The sequence below is a fragment of the Bactrocera tryoni genome, unplaced genomic scaffold (assembly GCF_016617805.1).
Source record: "Bactrocera tryoni isolate S06 unplaced genomic scaffold, CSIRO_BtryS06_freeze2 scaffold_25, whole genome shotgun sequence".
In the NCBI taxonomy this organism is placed as follows: domain Eukaryota; kingdom Metazoa; phylum Arthropoda; class Insecta; order Diptera; family Tephritidae; genus Bactrocera; species Bactrocera tryoni.
In genome coordinates, this window is record NW_024395977.1 from 32,034,025 (window position 1) to 32,059,816 (window position 25,792).

Genomic DNA, 25,792 nt, shown 5'->3' on the forward strand with positions numbered 1-25,792 from the left:
CTTGAATTAATTTGTTTGCCTATAATTGTAATCCCTTACCTCTATTTAGTTCCAATAATCACTTACTATATAGCACAAAAACTGTTTTATTCAACTTTTTATTTAATTATTTTGCATAGGCTATTTAATAAAAAATTGTGATCACGTGTAGACACAGAGACAATAAGCGCAACAATTGAACAATTACAAGACTTTTTCGTTAATACTTGATAAGTATATGCATACACAAAACCTTATTCTACTGCACAAAAAACCGTTATCGAAAATAATAAGAATAACTGGAGTTATAATAGCATGAGTACAATGTTGCCTATAGGCAGCGTCGAGCATGAGAGGGTTAGAATTAAAATAAAATCATAGCTAGACTCAAATATAGGAAAGTTATTCGCTTAATTTTGGGAATTTAGTAAATTATTTTACCTTTAACATCAGTGATTGTGATTTTTTTGGTCGAAAAGTTGGTATTGCTTAATATTTTGGCGCAGTCTTCTTCTGTAAAAAAATATATTCCAAATTTAATTTGATGGATATATAAATATGTAAAGTAATATTATCATACTAATCATTTTACCGAAATCGAAACTTTCAAAAAAAAAAAATAACAGGAAAAGAGCCTAATATATTTCTATTTTGATCGGTAAAAATTCTTGTTCGAACGAGTTAAGACTTAATTTTATTCTTCCATATAATCAAGTAATAGGAAAAGTAACTTAATTAATTTGTATGATTAGCATAATCGAAAATAACTTTTTTAACTTTACGAAAAAATTATTACTTATTGACTATAATCGTCACTTACACAAGCAATAAACCAATAGTTGTGTTTATGGTCCAGACAATTTTAAAAAGATATCGATGGAAAATCAAAGACCTTCTATCCAGCTTTTACCTATAATTTGAACCATTGGTTTGGGCGAAGTGTGTTCATGTATAAAATATACAATATATTGGGTAGCGAACTCGGGTCGGCTTTAGTATACCGTCCCAGGATTTCGGGAATAAAATGGGTATGGTCGGATAGAGGAGACTCTCCAGATCACGAATATAGCCGCAGGAAGCTTATAGTTTTCCAGATATTCGCGTTTAAAGTTGAAAATTTGCAATATTTTAATTACATATTTTCTATATATAAAATTAATTTTGCACTTATATTTTTCAATTTTATATGCACTAACACATCACTAATTCATTTGTACACATTTATTTTATATAATATATTGCAAAAATAGCTTTTAATATACCTTTAAATTATTGTTGAATTATGATTAATTAAGAATAACAAATGAATTACAAACTGACAAATAATCAGTGTTACCATATTAAAATATTTTACAAACTAAAACAAAAAAAAATATAAAGAAATTTATACCCTAAATACAGGAAACATAATCGTTGATAAACAATAAAAAAATATACAAAAAATTTAAGCGGCCTGAAGGTACACCCCGGTGTTGGACCGACCACGGTTATTTTTTTATAGGTTGTTGATTCTCGTATTTGGGGTATAATCAGTTCACTTTATTACAAATGATGTCGATAAGGTAACACTGATTATTTGACAGTTTGTAATTCATTTGTTATTCTTAAATAATCATAATTCAACAATAATTTAAATGTATATTAAAAGCTATTTTTGCAATATATTATATAAAATAAATGTGTACAAATGAATTAGTGAAGTGTTAGTGGATATAAAAGTGAAAAATATAAGTGCAAAATTAATTTTATATATCGAAAATATGTAATTAAAATATTGCAAATTTTAAATTTTAAACGCGAATATCTCGAAAACTATAAGCTTCCTGCGGCTATAACTTAACTATATCCTTGATCAGGATAATCTCCTCTATCCGACCATATCCTTTTTATCCTTGAAATCCTGGGACGGTATACTAAATTCTTCCCGCGAATTCACATAATCCATTAAAGGATGGGAAGACTGAGTTTTGAAAAAATAAAATTACCTTCGAATTTCGATCTCTCCATTTCCTGGTAAGGCGGCGGAGCAGTATCTGTAAGAAAAATATTTTGTATACATATGTGTAGGATGAAGGACAGAAAGTTGCATGAATTGAATAATAATTAAGCTCTATCAAAAATACTCAAATAAACATATTAGATAAACCAATATTTCATATAACTAATAGAGCTTTGTTCTAATACAAAATGCCAATGATCCAACGAATTGTGGCCACCGAAACATACATTAATACAATGAACGATCAGACGTCATATAGCATTTTAACCGGGAGTGAAAGTAGACGTGTTTCTAGTGGTCTAAAATATCAACAAGAATTTGTGGTTTTTTGAAGTGGTAGCAGGCTTGTTTATGTTTGAGACTTACCGGGAGACTGGGACTGGACTTTTGATTGACTGGATGCTAATACCAAAAAATTAGATAAGTACTTTGATTTGGTTTCCATTGAAATTATTTGGCACTTACCTGCCCCTCTTTTGGTAAATTTATATACAAAAAATAAATATTAAATAGGAGTTTCCCCACGTAACAGCGAATCAAAACGTGCAATCACTTCTTTTTGTCGTTTTGATTTAGTCTATCTGCTGTTTTTTATTTTGTTTCTCCTTTTTCTCCTTCTTCGTTTTGCTTTGGTTACGGCATTGACAACCATCAATATATAAGTAAGGTTTGTTAAGGCAAAGACTGAACGTACCAACGGACAGGTGTTCCCAACTATTCTCTGGCAGAGTTATGGCCCCTGAGAACAGTTTGGAATGTACACCAGAGAATCCTTATCGGAGGAACTCAAAAATCCTGAGAACGCCTCCAAAAGGCAAACCTGAAGAGGCCACCGCTGCTGGATCAGCAAAAATATGCGAAAATCCCGACCAAGCATGCAAAGGTGGCAAATCTGAGGAGCTTCAAAATAATGGAAATAATGAAAATCCCAGTAATTTCTGAAAACTGGGTAAAAAAATCAAAGAGCTCGAAAGCATGATGTCTGGTCAGAGACATATTAACCAAGCTATGCGGGATCTGATAAGCTGTATCACAAGCTTGTATGACAAGGCAGAAAAGCAAGAGCACCCGTCGAAAAGAGAGAGGAAAGGCGTCGCAGGTATCTCCTATCAAAGGTGATAAAAATGGCCCAAAGAGACCTCGCGAGATATTGGGATATTTGCCACCAAAAAAGAAGCCGAAAAACATGAGTCATAAAGTGCAAGCAACTTATAGTGAGGTCACGGAATGCATGCACAAAGACAGTTTGGGAGACAAGCCCGCTGGCGAGAAATGCGTAGACGTCGTAAGAAAGAAGAAACCGATCGAGAAGAAAATCAGATCGAAACCAGACGCTATAATCTTAACAAAAAAGGAGGGACGGATATCTTGAAAAAAATAAAATGCGACAGAGGCCTTGAAGAACTGGGTTCAAACGTGAGGTACATTAGAAAAACCCTCAAAGGAGATCTGCTAATTGAACTAAAAAATCAAGCAGAAAAGAGAGCCGACACGTTCGAAAGCGCCCTAGAAGGAGTTATTGGTGAGATGGCCGTAATACAGCCAAAAACTCATAATATTACCATTACATATGTGTAAAGACTTGGATGAGATAACCACCCCTGAAGAAATCTGTGAGGCATTACAAAAGGAGTGTGGGATCCAAAACCTGGGGAAGAAAAATATAAAAAATTTGCGGAAAACTCGAAGTGGCACTCAAATAGCTCTTATATGCCTACGAGCTGAGGATGCCAAAACTTTACTCAAGTGTGGCAAAGTAAAGATTGGGTGGTCTATCTGCCGCCTCCGGGAATTTTCACCTATTACTCGTTGTTTTAGGTGCTTCCAACTTGGACATATAGCACACAAATGTTGCAGCCCCACTGATAGGTCTTCCCTTTGTACACGTTGCGGAACCCCAGGTCACGTGGCAAAGACATGCACAAATTCCCCAAGTTGTATGCTCTGTAAAGGGGAGCACTCCGTTCTAAGTACGGTCTGTCCTAAATACGCAGATATGCTGAAGTCAACTAAAAAACGAAGATATTGCAATTAAATCTCAACCATTGCGCTGCAGCACAAGACCTTCTAAAACAGACGGTGCTGGAAGAAAACATAGATGTCGCTCTATTAAACGAACAATATTCTCAACGTTCGGAAAGCACTTGGAGTAAAGATATAAGTGGCAAAGCGGCAATATGGGCCTGCAAAGGTCAAGCCTTCACACCACGTTCCAAGGAGTCCAATAACGGCTTTACATGGGCGAATATAGAAGGAATATATTTTGTAAGCTGTTATGCTCGTCCTAGCGCAACAATTAGCGAATTTGAAGATTTTCTCCTGGAGTTATCTCTAGAAATCAGAAGCAAATCGCCAATAATAATAGCGGGAGATTTTAACGCATGGTCCACTGCGTGGGGTAGCAGAATTACTAATCATCGTTCGCCTCATTCTACAATTTTTGAGCCAAACGAACCTCACGGTTTTAAACAGTGGCACACAAAATACCTTTCAAAAGGGAAATAAAGGTTCAATAATAGACTTAATGTTTGCTAACGACGTGCTTAGCAGGCATACTAAGTGGAAGGTGTCAGATATGTACACAAATAGTGACCATATGGCTCTAATTGCTCAAGTTTCGTTCTCCCAAGAAACGGAACACTGTCCGAGAAATACCTCCCGAAGACGAAGCTGGCGGCAAAAGGAATTTGATACTGATGTTTTTGAGAGTGTCTGGAGTACGGCAAATGCATCAGGCGAAAACGCAGCCCACTTAGTATCCGCTGTGCGGAAGGAACTAGTTGCTGCATGCGATGCAACTATGCGCAAGACGAGATACTATAACAATCGAGAGCCGGTATATTGGTGGAACGACGAAATTGCCAAGCTGAGGAAGCTTTGTCACTCAGCTAGACGCCGTCTACAGCATAACCAGGGAGGTGACAACGAAATCAGCCTCAGAGGAGCATTTAAATGCCAGAAAAAGCTCCTGAAATCAGCAATTATCGTTAGTAAATAAGAGATCCGGTTTCGAAAAGCTCTGTGAAGAGGCGAACATAGACCCCTGGGGAACGGCATACAAAATCTGTATGACGAAATTCAAAAATAAGTCTCAGCAGCCCAAGAACGCATTATTTATGAAAAATGTTGTCGAAGCGTTTTTCCCGGCACATGCCTCCATTTCCTATACTAAAGGAAAGGAAGCTACGGAGCCACCCCTATTAGTCACAGAAGACGAACTATTGGCTATTGCGAAAAAAATCAAAAACTCCAAAGCGCCAGGAATAGATGGTATACCAAATAGAGCCCTTAAAGAAGCCATAACTCTAAGGCACAGATTATTTGTTAACATGTACAATGCGTGTATATTAGAAGAGGTATTCCCCGATCCGTGGAAGATGCAGCGTCTAGTTCTACTCCCAAAGCCAAATAAGCCACCAGAAGAACCATCATCTTATCGACCTCTTTGCATGCTCGACACAATTGGGAAAGTGTACGAAAGCATTGTAAGAAACCGCTTGGAGTTAGCAATCCAAAAAGCCGGCGGATTATCAGAGAAACAATACGGCTTTATTAAAAAGAGGTCCACTATTGACGCACTAAGAGAAGTAGTTGATACTGCAAAATGTGCAATAAGTGGAAAAAGTTGGAAAGGTGGTAGGAAAAAATACTGCGCGCTAATAACCCTGGATGTGAAGAATGCGTTCAACTCCGCAAAGTGGGCAAATATAATAAAAGCTCTACACGATATACACGCTCCTCATTATCTGATAAATATTATAATGAGTTATTTTCAAAATAGGAGATTGTTATACGAGACGGACGAGGGCACTCAGATCTACACTATCACCAGTGGAGTACCGCAAGGCTCGGTTTTAGGCCCGCTGCTATGGAATCTGATGTACGACGGGGTGTTAAAAATACCGCAACCAAAAAATGTGAAAACAATCGCTTATGCAGATGACCTCATATTGGTAGCTGTAGCTAAATATCTGGATGACCTCCGGATCAAATGCAATGACAGCATAAATGGTCTGCGCCGATGGTTTGCTACCATGAGTCTTGAGCTGGCTGAGCAGAAAACAGAAGTCCTGCTCATAAGCTCAAGGAAGATTGAGGAGAAAATATCGCTGACCATAGGAGAATGCGAGATTACTTCACAGCCACAGTTGAAGTATCTTGGGGTAATAGTGGATTCAAGATTAAAGTTCATGGACCACTTAGAAAATGCGACAAGTAAAGCAAATAAAATATATGTATAATGCGTTATCTAGAATGATGGCAAATAAAGGCTGTGTGCGTTTCAGCCGACGAAATTTAATAGCTAAGGCAATAAGCTCAGTGATCCTGTACGCGGCTCCAATATGGATACAGGCGCTAGAAACAAAATCATATGCTAGACCAATTAACACAGTGCATAGGCTTTCAGCAATGCGTGTGATAAGTGCTTTCCGAACCATTTCAAATTACGCTACTGAGGTATTAGCCAGTATGGCGCCGATTGACATCCAGGGAGACGAATTCGCGCATATATATAACTTATCAGAGACGTCTACCACAGCAAAAAGAGGAGAGAGAATAAAAAGCATTGCAATGTCGCAGCAACGGTGGCAAACTTCATGCAAAGGACGGTGGACCTACCGACTGATTTCGGACATACATTTGTGGATAGGTAGACAACATGGAGACCTGGATTTCCACCTTACCCAAATATTCAGTGGGCATGGTTGCTTCAGAAGCTATCTATTTAAATATCGTCATGACTTTAGTCAATACTGTCCGACGTGCACAGAGTGTATAGAAGACTCTGAACACGTGTTCTTTTATTGCCCTCGGTTTTCTAGTATAAGGGAAAAGCTGAAAACCTCCCTTGGAGGTATTATCACGGTGGAAAATTTGACAGCACTTATGTGCGAGTCCTCTGTAAAGTGGAATGCTGTCAGCGAAGCGGCAAATCAAATTATGACAAAATTCAATCAGTCCGTGCAATAGAGGAGACTTAAACGTCTTCTTCTCTCCCATGAAGTAATACTTTGTCCAGTGGTCCCGTGGGAGAGATATGAGGTGGGAGTAGCACTATAAAAAAAAAAAAAGAAATTAAGGAAAATCCTCGGGTTTCGGCTCTAGAAATTGGAAGATCGTCAATTGTAGTAGTGTTAAGTATGAGCCATATTTTAAGTGAAATTTTGGGTTTGAGAAAGCTGTGTGCACAATGGATGCCGCATTCGCTAACATTGGAACAAAAACACATTCGAATGCGACTTTCAGCAAAATTTGGATCGTTTTAAAAAAGAAAAAGTAGATTTTGTACGTCGATTCATCCCTAAGTATGAGACTTGGGTCTATCACCATGATCTTGAATCGAAACTAGTTCGTGTCCGGAAATCAGCCGAGAAGGTTATGGCATCAGTTTTTTGGGATGCGAGAGGAAATTCGTTTGTGGATTACTTTCAAACTGGTAAAACAATTAATTCTGAATATTTTTGCAACCCTTTGTACCAGTTAAAGGAAAAAGTTCGTTAAAAAAGACCCGGTTTGCAGAAGAAAGAAATCGTTTTCATCAGGACAATGCACCGTGTCGCAAGAGCATTTCGTATTCACCAGATTTGTCCCCAGCGGCTTTCAGCGTTTTTTATCAAATGAAGAGGTCATCACGGATGTTGAAGCGGAGTTTGCAGACCTTCTCGATTCTCACTTCAGGGATGGGATGCATAGGCTTTATAGGAAATTGAATGCTCTACAAAATGATCTTCTACGTGTTTTTCGTAAACCTATTCATTTTAAAAATATAAACGGTTGAATTTTAAGGCAAAGTTGTTTTTTTTTTGGAATCTTATACTTCACATGCAAAACTATGAACGTTGCAATTTATAATAAACATCATTTCATCATTCAAATAAACATCATTTTAAATTTCAACGCCCATAGTATTTTACGAAAATGTCTTCTCTACCAAAATGGTCTATTTAATTTTTCGATTAAAATAGGTATTGAGAAAATTAAAATAATAATAAAAATATACTTTTAACAGATATATTATTTATGAAATAAAAGGCCATTTTTGTAGAGCAGTAAATTTCCTACAAAAATAGAATTTTCCGATTAATAATCATTTTTTTCGTTAACACGTTCGCGGACGCAAAAAATTTTAGGGAGCTGCAAAAATATACAGGCAATTATTTTTGAAACTAGTTGTAATATCCGAAATCTAATTAGACATATATTATAAGAGTAGTCAGAACATCGTATTTTAACCGTTATATACAATGAATGCTATAGCATCCACGACGATATAGATAATATTTTTCAACCAGAATGACGTGAGGAAATTTGTAAATACACGGAGAAAAGATAAAATAATATGAAAGTATCTAATGAACCAATTGGTCATTATTTTGAAATGTGTATTAATTACAAAAACTTAAGATTGTATAAAATTAAATGAATAAAAATTGGCTTTAAAATTTGAATGCTATAGCATTCACGTCATTTTGCATCAGTATGAAATTGAATGCTATAGCATTCACGTCCGCGAACGTGTTAAGCGATAAAATTCTTAAGAAACACATTTTTTTTAATAATAAAATTTTTACCGTGAATATCCTTTCAACGGTTAGGTTGACGAAAAAATTGTTTGTGATATTTTTGAAGAGCATTCAATTTCATACCGCATCCACAAGAAACCGTTACTTTATGGACCTTCCCGTTAACAATAAAAGCTCATACTTTGAGAGTCTTTCTTAGAGGTGTCTATCAACCAATTTTTCAGAATACGATGCGGAAAAAACACACGCAAGAAAAATATATTTTTAAACTAAATGATTTTAAAGCTAGTAAGGAAGGTTCGGGCGTAACCACTTATAGTCTCACAAAGTAAAGTGGTATAAGAAATTTCCGTGTATATTTTAATTAGAATTAAGTGTTGTCACAATTATTCACGTATTTAGAGGATTTTTTAAGAAGTTTTGTCCAATTGTGGGAAACCGTACGTTAGTTTTGTTTTATAAGCTTATAATTAATTTAAAACGCATGCCAATGTATTGAGGAGTGTGAAAATAAATCGTTTTATGACAAAGAATAAAAAAATGTATTTCTTATATCAATATTACAATACACTTATGATATATATAATTTGTATGCAATATTTGCTATTTTAAGCATAAGTCTTAACAGAGATTCCCTAAGTATAAATTTATTCACATATTCCAAATTACATTTAATTTGATTTTAGAGTATTTTATTTCTATCTATATTTAAAAATTGTTATTTAATAACAAATAACACATGTATTTTAAAATTGCTTAACTAGAATATTTACATATAAAAATATTTTATATATAGTATATCACTCAAATGTCATTATGTTTGAAAACAAAGGAAGAAGTGTTGTACTAAGTCTGAAAACTTTAGTTCGAAATAAAGAGTGATCCATTCCTTACTTTTTTTTAAGAAAAACACAAAACTTCAAATTTAATGGGGAATGTTTATTATCATTCGAAAGATTCTTTGGCATTTATCAGATGGTCCATTCATTGAGTCAAATTTTCGATGACTCTTTCGAACATTTCGACTGGTAACTAGCAAATGAATCGAAGCTTCAATTTCAGGCATTGACGGTTTCGTTCGCACCGGCATCATTTTAGAAGAAATAAGAAGGACCAATGATTCCACCGACCCGCTAACTACACCAAACGTACGCATTGAGCCAGAAATGGGCTCTTTACTGAACAAAATTTGGCTTGAAAACGTCGGATCTTCTTGGAACTTTTCAAGCGCCCATAGAGCGAAGCTATGTCCCTTGGGAAGATCGAGTGGATTCAGCTCTTGCACAAGTTGTATTTGCACGCTCTCAATTTAAGATCTGGACGTAAAATGTGCCAACTCGCTCCATACGTCAGTCCAAGTTGCTGCGAACTGCGCCGAATAGTCTTTCCACGGTGTCCGAGTACACTGTCAGCTATGACTGTTATATATTCTTCACTATGTGCTGGACGTGGTCTATTCAGTCGAATATTATCCAATGGATGATTGTGTTGCGAATAGTATGCTGAGTAGGCCGATTATCTTGACCATAAGTTGAGCGAAGCGCGAGATATGTATGACTGCCCTAATAGTTGTAATTTTAAACCAACCATGCCACAGAGGTATGGATCAGAAGCTGAACATGACGGAATGCCACGAGTCAGCATTTTTTAATGTATAAAATTATATGTATAGAATAATATGAAGCTTAAGCAGTCTTAAGTTTTAAATGGAATAAACAGTTGAAAAACAGAAATCATGCAAAGAAGTAACTCTTTTTAGTAGCATTTAGCTTGAATAAAATAAATAAAAGAACAAAAAGATTATCTCGACAATTGTTAACAGAAGTTAAAGCTAAAATTAAATTAAACAACAAAAACTGCAGTTGTACAAAAAAAATATTTATATGTATTATATATACATATATAACAATAACAATTTAGTAACAAAACTCAATAGTGAATGCATATCAATTGTTTTACAACGTCTAAAAGCGTAAGACGTTTAATAATAGTAAGAAACAGAGAACAAGAGCATAAGAAAAAACAGCAAACAGCACCATAGACATCTACACCAGCAGCAGCTATAACAAAAAAAACAACATCAACAGCGGAAACAGCAGCAGCAGCTATAACGGAAACAACAACATCAACAGCAGCAACAGCAGCAACATCAGTAACAGCGGAAATAGCAGCAGCAGCTATAATGCAGAGAAGTATCGTAAGAATAAATTAAATATTAATATTTTAATAAAACAGAAGTTCTCGGAAAAGAAGGATAAGCCAATTTAAATAAAATGGCTCATAATAATAGGAATTTAGAAAATTGAGCAATAGCAATTACACAATTGTTAGAATTAAATGCAATACATAATCAGAGGTCAATAAGACAACGTATATTGATATCATCGGCCTCAACACCCGCGTCGTTAGTTCTGCTTTCTCCAGGCTGGACAAGGAAGCAGAGAAAATGGGTCTGGCAGTGAACGAGGGCAAGGCGAAATATCTCCTGTCATCAAATAAACAGTAGTCGCACTCGCGACTTAGCTTTCACGTCACTGCTGACTTTGAACTTTGAAGTTGTAGATAATTTCGTCCATTTAGGAACCAGTATTAACACCACCAACAGTGTCAGCCTGGAAATCCAACGCAGGATTGCTCTTGCCAACAGGTGCTACTTCGGACTGAGTATGCAATTGAAAAGTAAAGTCCTCTCTCGACGAATAAAAGCCAAACTCTATAAGTCGCTCATAATTCCCGTTCTGCTATATGGTGCAGAGGCTTGGACGATGACAGCAACCGATGAGTCGACGTTACGAGTTTTCGAGAGAAAAATTCTGCGAAAGATTTATGATCCTTTGCGCATTGGCCACGGCGAATATCGCATTCGATGGAACGATGAGCTGTTCGAGATGAACGACGACATTGACATAGTTCAGCGAATTAAAAGACAGCGGCTACGCTGGCTAGGTCATGTTGTCCGGATGGATGAAAACACTCCAGCTCTGAAAGTATTCGACGCAGTACCCGCCGGGGGAAGCAGAAGAAGAGGAAGACCTCCACTCCGTTGGAAGAACCAAGTGGAGAAGGACCTGGCTTCGCTTGGAATATCCAATTGGCGCCACGTAGCGAAAAGAAGAAACGACTGGCGCGCTGTTGTTAACTCGGCTATAATCGCGTAAGCGGTGCTTACGCCAATTAAGAAGAAGAGAAGACAACGTATTGAAAAAGATAAAAAATATGTAAATTCTTTTGAGGGTGATGCCGGCCAATTGCCAGCATTCATTGAAGCAATAGATAGGATTCTGAGGGATTATCTAAGCCAGGAACAAAAGGTTTTTAGAGTACGATTTAAAAATAAGTGGGAAAGCTAAAAATTATTTGCATCTTGCCCCACCAGTATGTTGGGAAGATTGCAAAATATACCTAAAACAACATTTTAAGCCTAGGAAAGATCAAATGACCATAACTAAGGAAATAAATACATTACGAATAGGTAGCATTAGTGAGTTAAGCAGGAGAATTAATGAAATAATTGATGCTATAACAGAATTTGGAGCTCTCGATGAAAAGGGAGGCAATGAAGGAAATTTTTTCCGGAATGCTTATTTAACGTATTAAGCTAATCACATCAGTGGCTTGTGCTTATGCAATAAGAAATTCTTACTTATCAGGAATTATATGTATACTAGAAGACCCGTCCACGCTTCACTGTGGCTGATACTTAAATAATAATACTACTACCATCTATAAGATTTCTATTGGTTGGATTACAATTATTAGTTAATGAGATATAGCATTTTTATGAAGCAACTTGTGATCATAAGGCATTTCGAGTGTTAATAAAGCATTGCTTTTTGGGGGAAAATACTGTTGAATTTGGGCTCAGGGAAAACCACCGATGAAAAGATAGCTTAAAGAGGTGAAAGCTCTGTGCAAAGTGGGTGCCTCGCAAGTTCATAATCCAACAAAAACAACGAATAACTGATTCTGAGAAGTGTTTGAGTGCTCTTTAATCGTAATAAAACCAAATTTTTGCGAAGGTGTGTGACAATAGAAACATAACTCCATCATTTCCCACTGAAGTCCAATCGACTGTCATTCTAGTGGACTGCACATGATGAACCGGTTCTCAGGCGTGGAAAGACGAAAAAGACGGCTGAAAAGGTTATAACATTAGTCGTTTGGGATGCATGTGGTATATTACATACTCAATGACTGATTACTGAGCCAGTTATAATCTATTTTATTTCGTATTTGGTTGTAGTTCCTTTCTACTATTCCAAATACTTAGCAATAGTATTATTCATGAGGAAGAATATATTTATAATTGTACGCATATATTCAAATGATTCCTACACACATAAATTTTAAACAAATGCTTATTATTTGAAATATATTTTTTGTATTTATGAGTTGTATTAAATTTTGACATAAAGAGATAAAAGGTATCCTGTGTCCTTACCCTGTTTCTAAGCTACTTTTCCACCAATTTTCAGCTAAATCGGTTTAGCCGTTCTTGAGTTATAAATGGTGGAACTAACACAACTTTCTTTTATATGTATGTACATATAGATGTGAGGTTGTTTTTATTGTTTTTGTTATTTTTGTTTTTTTTTTTTTGAAGAAATTAAAGATTCAAATGATTTCTACAAACATGAATTTTTAACAAATGCTTATTATTTGAAATATAATTTTTGTATTTATGAGTTGTATTAAATTTTGACATTAAGAGATAAAAGGTATCCTATGTCTTTACCCTGGTTCTAAGCTACTTCTGCACCAATTTTCAGCCAAATCGGTTTAGCCGTTCTTGAGTTATAAATGGTTCAACTAACACAACTTTTTTTTTAATACGCCTTTATTAGCTTCACTTGTATGTATGTATGTATGTATGTATGGATGTTTGTAACTTTTTTAAGTGGTACTGAAACCTAGATTATTTGAGCGGCACTGTAGGAAGGCGATAGTAAGTTTAAGCAGCTCACCAAAACGATGCGCTTAAGAGTATGCAACATCTATATAAAACTAGTTTTGGTGACATTTTAATAGCATACTGAGTTGGGCGTCGACCGTTCATAAGATTCAAGGTTGTACCAGGGAACGTATATTTATAAATTTATAAATATACGTTCTCTGGTTACACAGTAGATCATGCAGTACTTTATCTGGACTCTCGACTGATTGCTGCTGGACAAGCTTATGTAGCACTTAGTCGTTGTAGATCTTTGGACGGTATTCGAATTGAAGAACTAGACTGTTCAAAGTTGACAGGTAAAACCCCACGTAACAGTGAAGCTTTAGAAGAAATGATTCGATTAAGAAGTAATAATTCGTAAAGTCGCCAATAGAACTTGGTCGCAAATAATATAACAATTAGTCAATGAAAGGTTACGAGTAGATATTAAATGCTGCCTAATTATCGATTTACTTAACCCATACTACATGTCATAGTTCATATTTTAACAAATTTGGGGTTTCTCACATCAAACTAAAAAATTAAAAATAAATATAGTTTAAACAAACTAAAAAACACGCTTTTAAAACATATCAAACTAAAAAGTGAAAAATAATTCTTTGTATAAACTAACAATAATAATGAAGGAAAATTTTCTGCATTACTGTGAGAAAAGCGTGGGGTGCTTGGTGACATATTTTTCATATATCGATACCCAATTTATTACTAAAGAACGAACAACTCAGTCCACATTATGAAAACTTGTCTACAGATGTCGCCTTTTACTTTGGCATCTTTTTGTTTATTGCACGTTTACGCCAATTTAAGGTTTGAATATTGGATACTGCGATGGTAGCGCAATCTATCGGATTCAATGTAAAACATTCCAAAATTAGCAAATTAATTACAAATGATAAATTAATTTAAAAAAACGTTTTCCAGTGGACCAAAATGTGAATCTAAACCATCCTCGAATCTCCTTAAACACACACAAAAAAATTTCATCAAAATCGGTATAGCCGTTTAGGAGCAGTTCAATTACAAACACATGGTCAGAAGATTTATATACTTATATAACGATGGTTTCATAGAGCTAGACGAAGGTAATTTAAATCCTTATAGGACGCAAAACAATCCGCCAAGTAATAGATATAATTTTACAGGCCAACAAAGTTTTAGGCCTAGATATGCTAATAGTTTTAACAATCAACAAAATTACAGGTCAACATATACAAATAAGTCTGGAAGTAAGCAACAGAATAATAGAACAAATAACACATACAATTTTCGAGGTCAAACAAATGGATCGGGTCAACATAATAGCAGACTACACAATACAAATAATTTTTCTAGACAGTACTCTAGGAATACTTGGACTAATAATAACAGTGGATATTATAGGTCTAGGAATTTAAATAGGCTTACTCCCATGGAAGTAGATACTATGAGTCGGGTCGAGCAACAGGTAGAAACAAACCTTAATGACGGTTTTTTTACCAATTAGCCTCGGTATACTATGAAAAAAAATAGAGAGTACGGTTATAAGTACATTAAATGGCAATATTGAGAAACCAAAGATTAAAGTAAAAAGTCTTTGCCCTGCAGAATTTAGTTACGAAAAAATTCTATGATTAGATGGCTATTGTTAGATTTCGACAAGCCATATAATTTGTTATTAGGAAATGATTTTATTTTCAAACATTTTAAAATTATTGATATAGAAAAAATGAATATAACTTTGCAAAATGGAACAATGATTCCTTTTCATATGAAAACTGTTCAGGCACAGGTTTATTCATTGGAAGTGGGTGAACAAAAAAATACTGTACTTGATCTTGAAAAAGCAAGATTGAAATTCTATTAAACCGATTCTACAAATTATTTTACAAAGAGGGCGATTATCTCACCAACACTAAAACTGTGGTACATGAGATTAAGACCACAACCAACCGGCGGATAAATTCAAGGATCTATAGACTACCTCCAAAACACGAAGAAGAGGTAAGAAAGCAAATTTATGAGGTAGAAAGTCAGGGAATAATCCGAAAAAGTAGGAGCAGGTATAGCTCACCTATTTTAACTGTACCAAAGAAAATGGAGGGTTCAAATATTCAAAAATATAGATTAGTGGTTGGCTATAGGAGACGTAACCAACTGACTGTCGATGATAAACACCATCTGCCAAATATTGATGGGATTTTGGATAAATTGGGCAAAGCGCAGTACTTTAGCACCATTGATTTAGCCAAAGGTTACCACCAAATATTAATGGCAGAAAGGGATATCGAAAAGACAGCTTTCGTTACTCCGGCAGGACTGTATGAGTACGTCCGTAAGCCTTATGGGCTTAAAAATGCCCCAGCCACGTTCCAAAGAATGATGAACGAGATTCTAAGAGAATTCATAAACAAAATTTGTGTTGTCTATCTGGATGATATTTTGGTCTTTTCCACGTCCTTGGAAAATTATATTCTATCACTTGAAAAAATTTTCGCGGTTTTAGCGAATCAAAATTTAAAAATTCAAGCAAGCATATGTAGCTTTCTAAGGAAAGAAACGAAATTTTTAGGACACATGTACATTAACAAAAGATGGAATTAAACCTAATACAGAAAAAATTAAATAAAAGAGTTGGAACTTCCGAAAACAGAGAGACAGGTTTTTTGGGAGCTACAGGATGTTATAGAGAATTTATTAAAGACTATTCGAAAGTAGCCTATCCAATGATAAAGTACTTAAAAAACGGTTATAAAATAAATCCAAGAGATCCGCAGTACATAGAAAGTTTTGAAAATTTTGAAAAACTAATTTCATCACATCCAATTTTAAAATTCCCTGAATATGATAAGTTTACTATTACAACTGATGCAAGTGATTACGCAGTAGGCGCAGTGCTTTCTCAACAAAGTCAGCCAGTGTGCTACATTTCCAGAACATTAAATAGCCATGAACAGAAATATGCTACAACAGATAAAGAATTTTTAGCCATAATATATTCAATAACCTATTTCAGGTCGTACATATGTATGTATGTATATGGCACAAAATTTAAAATTATAACTGATCATAGCCCCGTAGTGTTTTTAAATAATAACTATAAAGGAAGATAGTTTTCACAACGTCACCAAAGGTGGCTATTGAAACTGCAAGAGTTATATTATGAAATTTATTATCAGAAAGGGAAAAATAATGTGGTAACAGATTTTTTAAGCCGGATTGAAAACACTCCAAAAATCGACGAAAGCAATAATAAAGAATCCAATTTCGAAATGTCAGATACAATATATTCCGCAGAAGAGGAACTGTTAGAACATTTCTTCACAAAAGAAGAAATTATCAACAAGTCTAAGACCCGAATTATAATAACATATAGTCCCCAAACTGAAGTTCAAATAATACATGGATGGAAAGTAATCGAGATCAACCCTATTGACACGGAGAACATATTGAAAAATATTTTCCGAAGACATATTGGCAGGGGCAAAGTGAGTATTTTTTCCGAAGTGGAGGAGGCCGATTGTCACAAAATTCAACTATTACTTATAAGCATGTTTTCTTGCAATAGCAGGTTGCAATTCATAAAATGTATAAAAAGAGCAACAGAAATTATACAAGAAGAAGACCTGCACAAGCAAATTTCACTTAACCATAGTAATGAGTCAATGCATAACGGAATAAACAAGACTTACAATACACTTAAGGATAAAATATACTATCCAAAATTAAGGGAACATTTATAGCTAATTATAGGTAATTGCGAAAACTGCAAGCAAATTAAATATGGCAGGAAACCGATAAAACCGAAGTTTAAACTAACAGAGACACCTTCAGATAAAAATGATATAATACATGTGGACATTTTTCATTTTAAAAAGCAGTCATTTGTCACCGTAATTGATAATCTAACAAAATTTGCAGCAGCATTGTTCAAAATTGAACATGTTCGTTGCCACCAAAGGACGGACAACAACATTATATTTAAACCTTTCTTATATTCTTTACAAATGTTAAATAAGATCAGAAATATTCTAGCAATTGTAATAAATTATACAGTCCACATAAATTAGATAAGGCAGAGACAATACAAAACATAGATAAATAAACACATAAAAATATATGCATTTATCTGCAACATACATATGTACATACATATATGAGGCACGTATGCATTAATATGTTATACGCATGCGCTCAAGAAATACATATAATAAAGATATTTACTTAGGTTTGGGCAATTGATTACAAATGCACATCTGCACTTGAAAACAACCCAAACCATGCAACATAAATTATATGACAACACACACACACACATGTATTGCATTGTATAGTTGAAAACAACCACATGTGGTGTGCCGTACATATACATATATTTAATTAGATAATTAAGACTGAAAGAATAGTATATAAGGTTTACAAATTTAAAAATAAAATTATATAAAATTATTAATAATAATGAATGAAAGATTTCTCACTCGACGAAAGACTGTTTGAATTCCCCCCACCAGTGGTAAGGTTGACAAAATCTTTGTTGAGTTTTAAACAAGCATACAATATAACTGACAGAAATTGGAGAGCAAAGAAGGCTATCATAATTGAACAATTCACGAAATTTGGGAAACCAAAGAAGATCATAATGGACAACGAATTCAGGGCCGAACAGTTGAATCAGTTCTTAAATACAGAAGGAGTCGAAGTACACTTAACAAAACCAAACTCCCATACAGATAATGCAGACATTGAGAGGCTGCACTCAACCTTGTTAGAAAAACTAACAAGAATTGAGGATCCAAGCCTCTGAACAGAAATGAGGATACAGATCGTTATAGGTAACTATAACGATCGCTATCACTCAACCGTAAAATGTACACCAAATAATGCAAGAAATAGTAGAAATCCAACCATTTTAAATAACACAATAGACCAGAAGAAACAACTCATAATACACAATAGAAATAGGTACAGAGAGGACTACGAAGAAGTGAGATCGACCGGGCCGATAAAAAATTACAAAAGAGTACGGCATAAAGATGAACCGTATTACCGAATTAATCCACTACAGAACGTACATCCGACGAATATAAAAAGACCAATGAAATTGGCAAATATTGAAAACCCAAACGAGAGAGATGAAGATACATACATTTAGCTCAAGGGCATTTAATGGGGATTATAACACTTAAAAAAAAAATAATTTTTTTCAGTTTCAGATACGAGTAACCATTATAGCAGTGGTGTTGAGTGAGGAGATGATAGAAGGGAAATTACAAGTGACACCAATCACAGAAGAAGCAGGATATACCTTAGTACAACTAGGAGAAGTAGAGATAGTACGGGATGTAAATACTATTTTACATATAATCAAACCAAAAGAGATAAGGGAAGTGGTTAATAAGATTAAAGAAAATATTACAAAAAGTAATATATTTATAAATAACAAAGAACTACTTCTAAATGGAGTGGAAATTATACATTAAAAAATAAGAGAGGAGAAAAATAGGAGGAAGAGAGGACTCATTAACATAGTAGGCACAACTTACAAATGGTTATCTAGTATAACGGACAATGAAGAGTTGAGCCAAAAATAACTTTATACGCCCAGCAATATTAACAAAAGGCGAAATCGACTATTTTAAGATAGATTTTTATAGGCTAAAACTTGTGAAAGTAGGAGTTTTGACTTACAAAAATGAGTCTATCATTCTTGCAATACAGGTACCAAAAACATATTTATCTACCGATTTAAAGTTAATCACACCAATGCCAAACAGAAATAATTTAGAAATTGATCAAATAGATGAGGAAATAATAACGTTAGAATCTAAACATTATCGATACAAAGCTAATACATTGTTAAGAAAATTAAAATTAAGTGAAAATTGTATTTTTAATGATAATTGTATATTTAAATATAGTAACAAAACTTATATGCAAGAGTTGTCTGATGATACTCTGCTAGTTAAAAATGTCAATAACAATGAACTGCGATAAACGAAAATTTACACTTCAAAAAAATTATATAAAAAATTTTTGTGATTGTAAAATCGAAATAAAAAATAAATCGTATGCAAATTGTAAAAAAGAATTTGTTGACAAATACACATATACTGTACCAGTATTAAATCAAACATATGAAGTGAAAGTAAATTTTGAAAAAATGGTATTAAACCATATGAAATTAAAGAACTAAAATATTATAAAAAAATTTCATACGGAGTAAATACTACTTTAATAGTCATTATAATATTAGCAGTTATATGGCTAATCATATGGATCAAAAGAAATAATGTAAAAGTTAAAATTTTAAATACTAGGATTCGGGAGAATCCTTAAAGCAACGAAGGGAGAGTTATGTATGACTGCCCTAATAACAGGTGGCGCAAAAATTATCTTCCGATGTTTTTTGGAAAATGACAAACTTTTTTAAAAAATTAAAAACTTTAAATCTGCTTGTGGATAATTTTGATTTGGTCTTTTAAATTTTTTACATCAAGTCGAGAATATGATATCATGTAAATGGGAAAATTAATTTACGGGCGATCTGATGTCAGTAAAAGGAAGGGAAAGGTCGTGACTGAAAATAATTCGAGCAGCAGAACTCAATAGAGCACATACCATCTTCTATAAGAGTGTACAGCTGCTGGCGTACGCCGATGATATTGATATCAATGGCCTCAACAACCGCGCCGTTAGTTCTGCTTACTCCAGACTAGATAAGGAAGCGAAGCAAATTGGTTTAGTAGTGAACGAGGGCAAGACGAAATATCTCCTGTCATCAAACAAACAGTCGTCGGACTTGCGATTTGGCTCCCACGTCATTGTTGGCAGTCATAACTTCGAAGTCGTAGATAATTTCATCTATATTGGAACCAGTATTAACACCAACTACAATGTCAGCCTCAAAATCCAACGCAGAATAACTCTTACTATCGGGTGCAACTTCAGACTTGTCTTGCTATATGGTGCAGAGGGTTGGACAATGACAACATCTGATGAGTTGGTGCTACGAGTTTTCGAAAGAAAGGTTCTGCGGAAGATTTATGCTCCTTTGCACAATTGCAACTTGAACGATGAGTGGTTCGAGATATACGATAAAATTAACATAGTTCAGCGAATTAAGAGATAACGGCTACTCTGGCTAGGTCATGTCTTCCGAATGGATGAAAACACTCCCGCCTTGAGAGTATTCGGCGCAGTAGCCACAGGTGAAAGCCAGGTCCTTCTCCACTTGGTCTTTCGAAAGAAATTAAGGTCCTTTGGAAAGACGAGGTGGAGAAGGACCTGGCTACACTTGGAATCTCCAATTGGCACCAAACAGCGAAAAGGAAGACCAAAACTCGTCTATAACCGCGAAAGGGGTGTCTACGACAATAGAGAAGAACTAATATTAAAATTTGCTTTCAATTCACTAAATGCCGACTGCAAAGACTGTGAATAAATAAGTTTAAAAAAAATTTAAATTGCTCAGGTTACCCTCTATATTGTCTAAGACAATTGTGACCGGGTTTGTTGTTTGCTGCTCCGACCACCTAAACTTTCTGTTTATCCGCCATCTTTTTTCTACAAATATTTATCCAATTAATTTTAAAATAATCAAATAATACAATATTATATTTAAATGTACTTACATTTTCCATGTTACAGCGAAGAAATCAAAACGCGAGAAAAGAATAAAAAGATGAATGTAGTTCACTGATAATAGTCTCGAAGAGTTGCAACCTTGCCGCAAAATAAACTTGTAGGTAAAAATGAACAGCAGTTTTCCGATATTCCCATTTTTCGAAATTTGTAATAAATGCCACAAGTTTGCGGCATTAAATGAGTACCACTAATGCCTCTTTTATTTCTATTGCTTGTATTCGTGCTATCTATTCTCAACTCGGCTATTGGAGTAAATCCCGGTATATCAAAATGTTCACAGACATTCTTGGTCGAGTATAAACTACAACTTTATTATATATGGCACCCTAAGTTATGAACCCTCAGCTGGAAGAACTGGAAATTGATTTCTTTCAATTGAAATTTGTCTATTATTCTATGTATGTAGTATATGTTGAAAAGATTTCACAACTTTTTCAATTAGTGTCCAAGAACTTTCTAAAGGATAAGGCTTCTTTGATCATGCTATGAAACTAACAGAAGGGTCCAAAAATTTAATCTATAAAGTTGAATGGAAATCAGTTTGCAAAAATTTACTGTCATACGGTTTAATGGTCCGACTACGCCCATCTACGAACTTTTTTTTTTAATTTTTTGCCAAAGAAAACGTGTACAAAGTTTCAATAAGATAAATAAAACTCAATAGAGCAGGTACACTTCCTTTTGGTGATGGTTGCATACTTATATAATAGTGTAATAGTATAGTAAAACTGTTTGACTAATGTTATATCTTCACTGCTTAAGATATCTAGCGCTACCAAAAGTTTGAAAAGAGTGTACTTATAGCTAAGGTATATTTGTTTATACAAAACATATGTCCTTTTGTGTCTTATGTACAGTAACGGACAAAAGTCTAGAGTATTCCTGTTTATGAAAGTATAAACAATTTTTACAAAAATATGTTTGTACAGTTTTATTCTATGCATCACAATAAACTAAAACAGGTTATTATTGGTTTTAGTTGTAGTTTGGCCACTTAAATAGAATAAAAAAACCCGAAAAGATAGATCAGTTAGCATAAAGAATTTGGTGATAAAATACAGAAATGAAAAATTTTATATTATGAAATTTCAAAAAATTAAAAAAGCGACGGTACAAAAACTTAAAAAATGGTGATTCTACCCGAGCAGTGTTCATTTCAGAATGCTACGTATCTTATAAAACGAAAGCTTAAATGTCATAGAAATGGACAAATAGTAAAAAGTCTTCTTCTTCTTTACTGGCGTAGGCACCGCTTATGCGATTATAGCCGAGTTAACAACAGCGCGCCAGTCGTTTCTTCTTTTCGCAACGTGGCGCCAATTAGAAACCTCAGCGAAGCCAGGGGTTTGTCCACCTGGTCTTCCCAACGAAGTGGAGATCTTCCTCTTCCTCTGCTTCCCCCGGCGGATACTGCGTCAAATACTTTCAGAGCTGAAGATTTTTCGTCCATACGTACGACATGACCTAGCCAGGCCTCTTAATTCGTTGAACTAGGTCAATGTCGTCGTATATCTCATATCTCTCATTCGCCGTGACCAACGCGCAAAGAACTATAGATCTTTCGCAGAACCTCTGTCTCGAAAAATCGTAACGTCGACTCATCAGATGTTGCCATCGTCCATGGCTCTGTACCATATAGCTGGACGGGCTTATAGAGTTTAGTTTTTGTACGTCGAGAGAGGTCCGAAGCAGCACCTGTTGGCAAGAGTTATTCTGGGTTGGATTTCGAGGCTGACATTATTGTTGCTGTTGATGATGGTTCTAAGATAGATGAAATTATCTACAACTTCGAAGTTATGACTGTCAACAGTGACATGGGAGCCAAGTCGCGAGGGCGACGACTGTTTGTTTGATGACAGGGGATATTTCGTCTTGCCCTCGCTCACTACTAAACCAATTTGCTTTGCTTCCTTAACTAGTCTGGAAAAAGCAGAACTAACAACGCGGTTGTTGAGGCCAATGATATCAATATCATCGGCGTACGCCAGCAGCTGTACACTCTTATAGAAGATGGTACGTGCTCTATTGAGTTCTGCTGCTCGAATTATTTTCAGTCACGACCTTTGCCTTCCTTTTCCTGACATCAGATCGCCCGTAAATTAATTTTCCCATTTACATGATATCATATTCTCGACTTGATGTAAAAGTATTTAAAAGACCAATTACAAAAGTATGCTCCGGTCTTGAAAACTTCTGTTAGTCACCGCATTTTTGTGCAGATTTTTGGAGCATTACTCCTGTCGGCCAACTTGCCAAGCTCTTCGTACTCACGCATTTCGGCCTCTCTCTTTTTCTGGTTGTAAATACGTCTCGCTTAGCTCTTCAGTTCTCGGTATCCATCACATCCCGCACGTGTTATTGTCGATCGTAACGTTGCGAGGTAGGCAGTCTGTTTTCTCTCCGCTGCGACACGGCACACCTCATCGTAACAGCTGTTTTTTTGCATTTTCCGAAATAGTAAAAAAAGGTTGCTCCAACACTAATCCGCAGCAGCATAATACACAAAACCTTTTGTTTTCGAATAAAATGAAAATTTCGTTTAAATTTAGCAAAAGGACGTAAAGAAAAAAGGTGAATTTTTGTAAAAAAAAACAAATTGTGTTTCAAGATGAATCGAAATTCAACATTTTTGGAAACGATGGAAGAAAACAAGTATAAATCGCTGCTGCAACATAATACGATACGCTTAGTGAACCTAGCACCTTAATTTCAGTTTTGAATATACACTCGTGTCCACGCAAAGCTTACCACTATATTTGCGGACTTTTTAGTTTGTTCGGGATTTTCTTCAATATTATTTTTTTATGTTTTTCGTAAGAATAAGTAAGCTAAATTATATTGGCTAATTATAATATAGTTTTTAATTTATTACGTTGGTGGTTATACAAAAGCGGCAGATTTTATTATTTTTAAAGTAATAAAGCGACTAAACGTCGTGTTTCAATTAAAGAAAAATAAAAGTAAACATTAATTTCATTTATAAAGTAAACGAAAGTAAATTAAAAAAATCAGTTTTTCATCGCATGCCAGTCTCTTACATTTCGCGCTCATTTTCAAAAGCTCACTAACTTTATTGGGTTAACCCAATAATGACAGCGTATGATGATACGCAAAAAGAGCTTTCTTTTTAAATTCGTCAAAAATCCGAAATGAAATTAAATCTTTTTATATTTGCAGTGTGGGCGAGATAAAAGGATTGTTGCTTTAGAAAAGCTTTTTAATTGTCGCTTAAAGCTCATTTGTTTACAATTTTCGCGCCAATTTACGTAGCATTTTTCGGAAAAGTGAATAATGACTCGAAGGTGAGGTTTATATTTTTATAAATAGTAAGCGAGGAATTTGTATAATTTAAAATGTGCATAAACTTAAAGCTAAAACCCTAAGCCATCAAATGAATATAAAGTGCAGTGAAAAATTGAGCTCCGAAAGTGTTTTAACTATTTGTAAACAATTGCGTATGTTTTATCATACGTAAACGCTAGCCCAGTTTTTGCTGTATGAAAATTCATTCCTAATATCTCCTTGTAGACGAGCAACAACTGAAGAGAAAGTTGGATGGCTCCAAGATTTAAATGAAGATGATGATGCAGAGATTATAGAAAACATCAATAATGCCAATTTAATTGATGTGACTTTGCTCCCCCCCGAAGAACAGGAGTCATCCGATTGCGATGACGCAGATGAAGACGATGAAGGTACACTGGGTGATTTGGGTAGTGGAGTTCTTAAAAGGGCATGTGAAATAAGAATTGATAACTCAGAAGTAGAGGAGCAACAGTTTCTAAATGAAGCGAGCAGTTCATTAGCCCCAAGTACAAGGACTTCAACTCAAAGGAAAACTAAAAAAAGAAGATTTGCCGAAAATGGTCTAAGATAGTACTAAAAGCAAGTGAATGTTCTATCACAGCAATACGCGAGCATACTCCGGACATTGTAGCAGATATTTTGGAAAATGATTTACGTCCAATACAACTTTTTAAAAGAATTTTTGATAGCGAATTTATGGAATGTATACAATCAGAGACTGTTAAGTACGCCATAAACAAAGGAGATGAAGCTTTCACCGTAAGTCTTGAAGAGTTATACACATATTTCGGCATCCTTATACTAAGTGGGTACAACGAGGTGACTAACCTGAACCACAAATTCACTTGCTTACTTGTTAAATTAAACATTTTTATTTTAAGGTTCCAGCTACTCGCTTGTACTGGAAAACAGAAAGTGATGTGTTCAATCATTTAGTGGCAGGTTCAATGGCGAGGAATAAGTTTGAAAAAATACATCGCTACCTTCATTTCAATGATAATACACAAATTGATTCGAATAATAAGGCATTCAAAGTTCAGCCTGTTCTTGATCATTTAAATACAAAGTTTAAAGAGCTTGGAAAACCCCTTGGAACTTCATTTTCTGTAGACGAATCGATGGAGCCGTATTTTGGTAAGCATTCTTCCAAGCAGTTTATACGAGGAAAACCAATTCGCTATGGATACAAAATTTGGTGTATGACTACTTCAGAAGGATATTTGTTGAACTTCGATTTGTACACCGGAAAAAGCATGATTCGATCTAATGAGCCCTTTGGATTATCTGTCAAAAAAAGTCTATGTTATGACATAGTTCCCGAACACAGCACTGTATTTCTAGATAACTATTTCAATAGTTTTAAATTATTAGAAGAGTTTGATAAGAAAAATATAACAGTGGTGGGAACGA

At 34.9% G+C, this 25,792-nt stretch overlaps 1 protein-coding gene across 2 annotated transcripts in view; it reads right to left on the minus strand.

Annotated features, from left to right (window-relative positions):
* LOC120780557 (mothers against decapentaplegic homolog 6) overlaps positions 1-25,792 on the minus strand; it is a 45,017-nt gene that overhangs the window by 14,538 nt on the left and 4,687 nt on the right. The window contains exons 2-3 of one of the 2 annotated variants that reach the window (XM_040112814.1): positions 1,965-2,012; positions 421-492 (exon numbers count right to left, since the gene is read on the minus strand). In XM_040112814.1, the coding sequence (XP_039968748.1) occupies positions 421-492; positions 1,965-2,012 (120 nt within the window). The remainder of the gene's footprint in view (positions 1-420; positions 493-1,964; positions 2,013-25,792) is intronic. The other variant, XM_040112815.1, reaches the window with a different exon arrangement.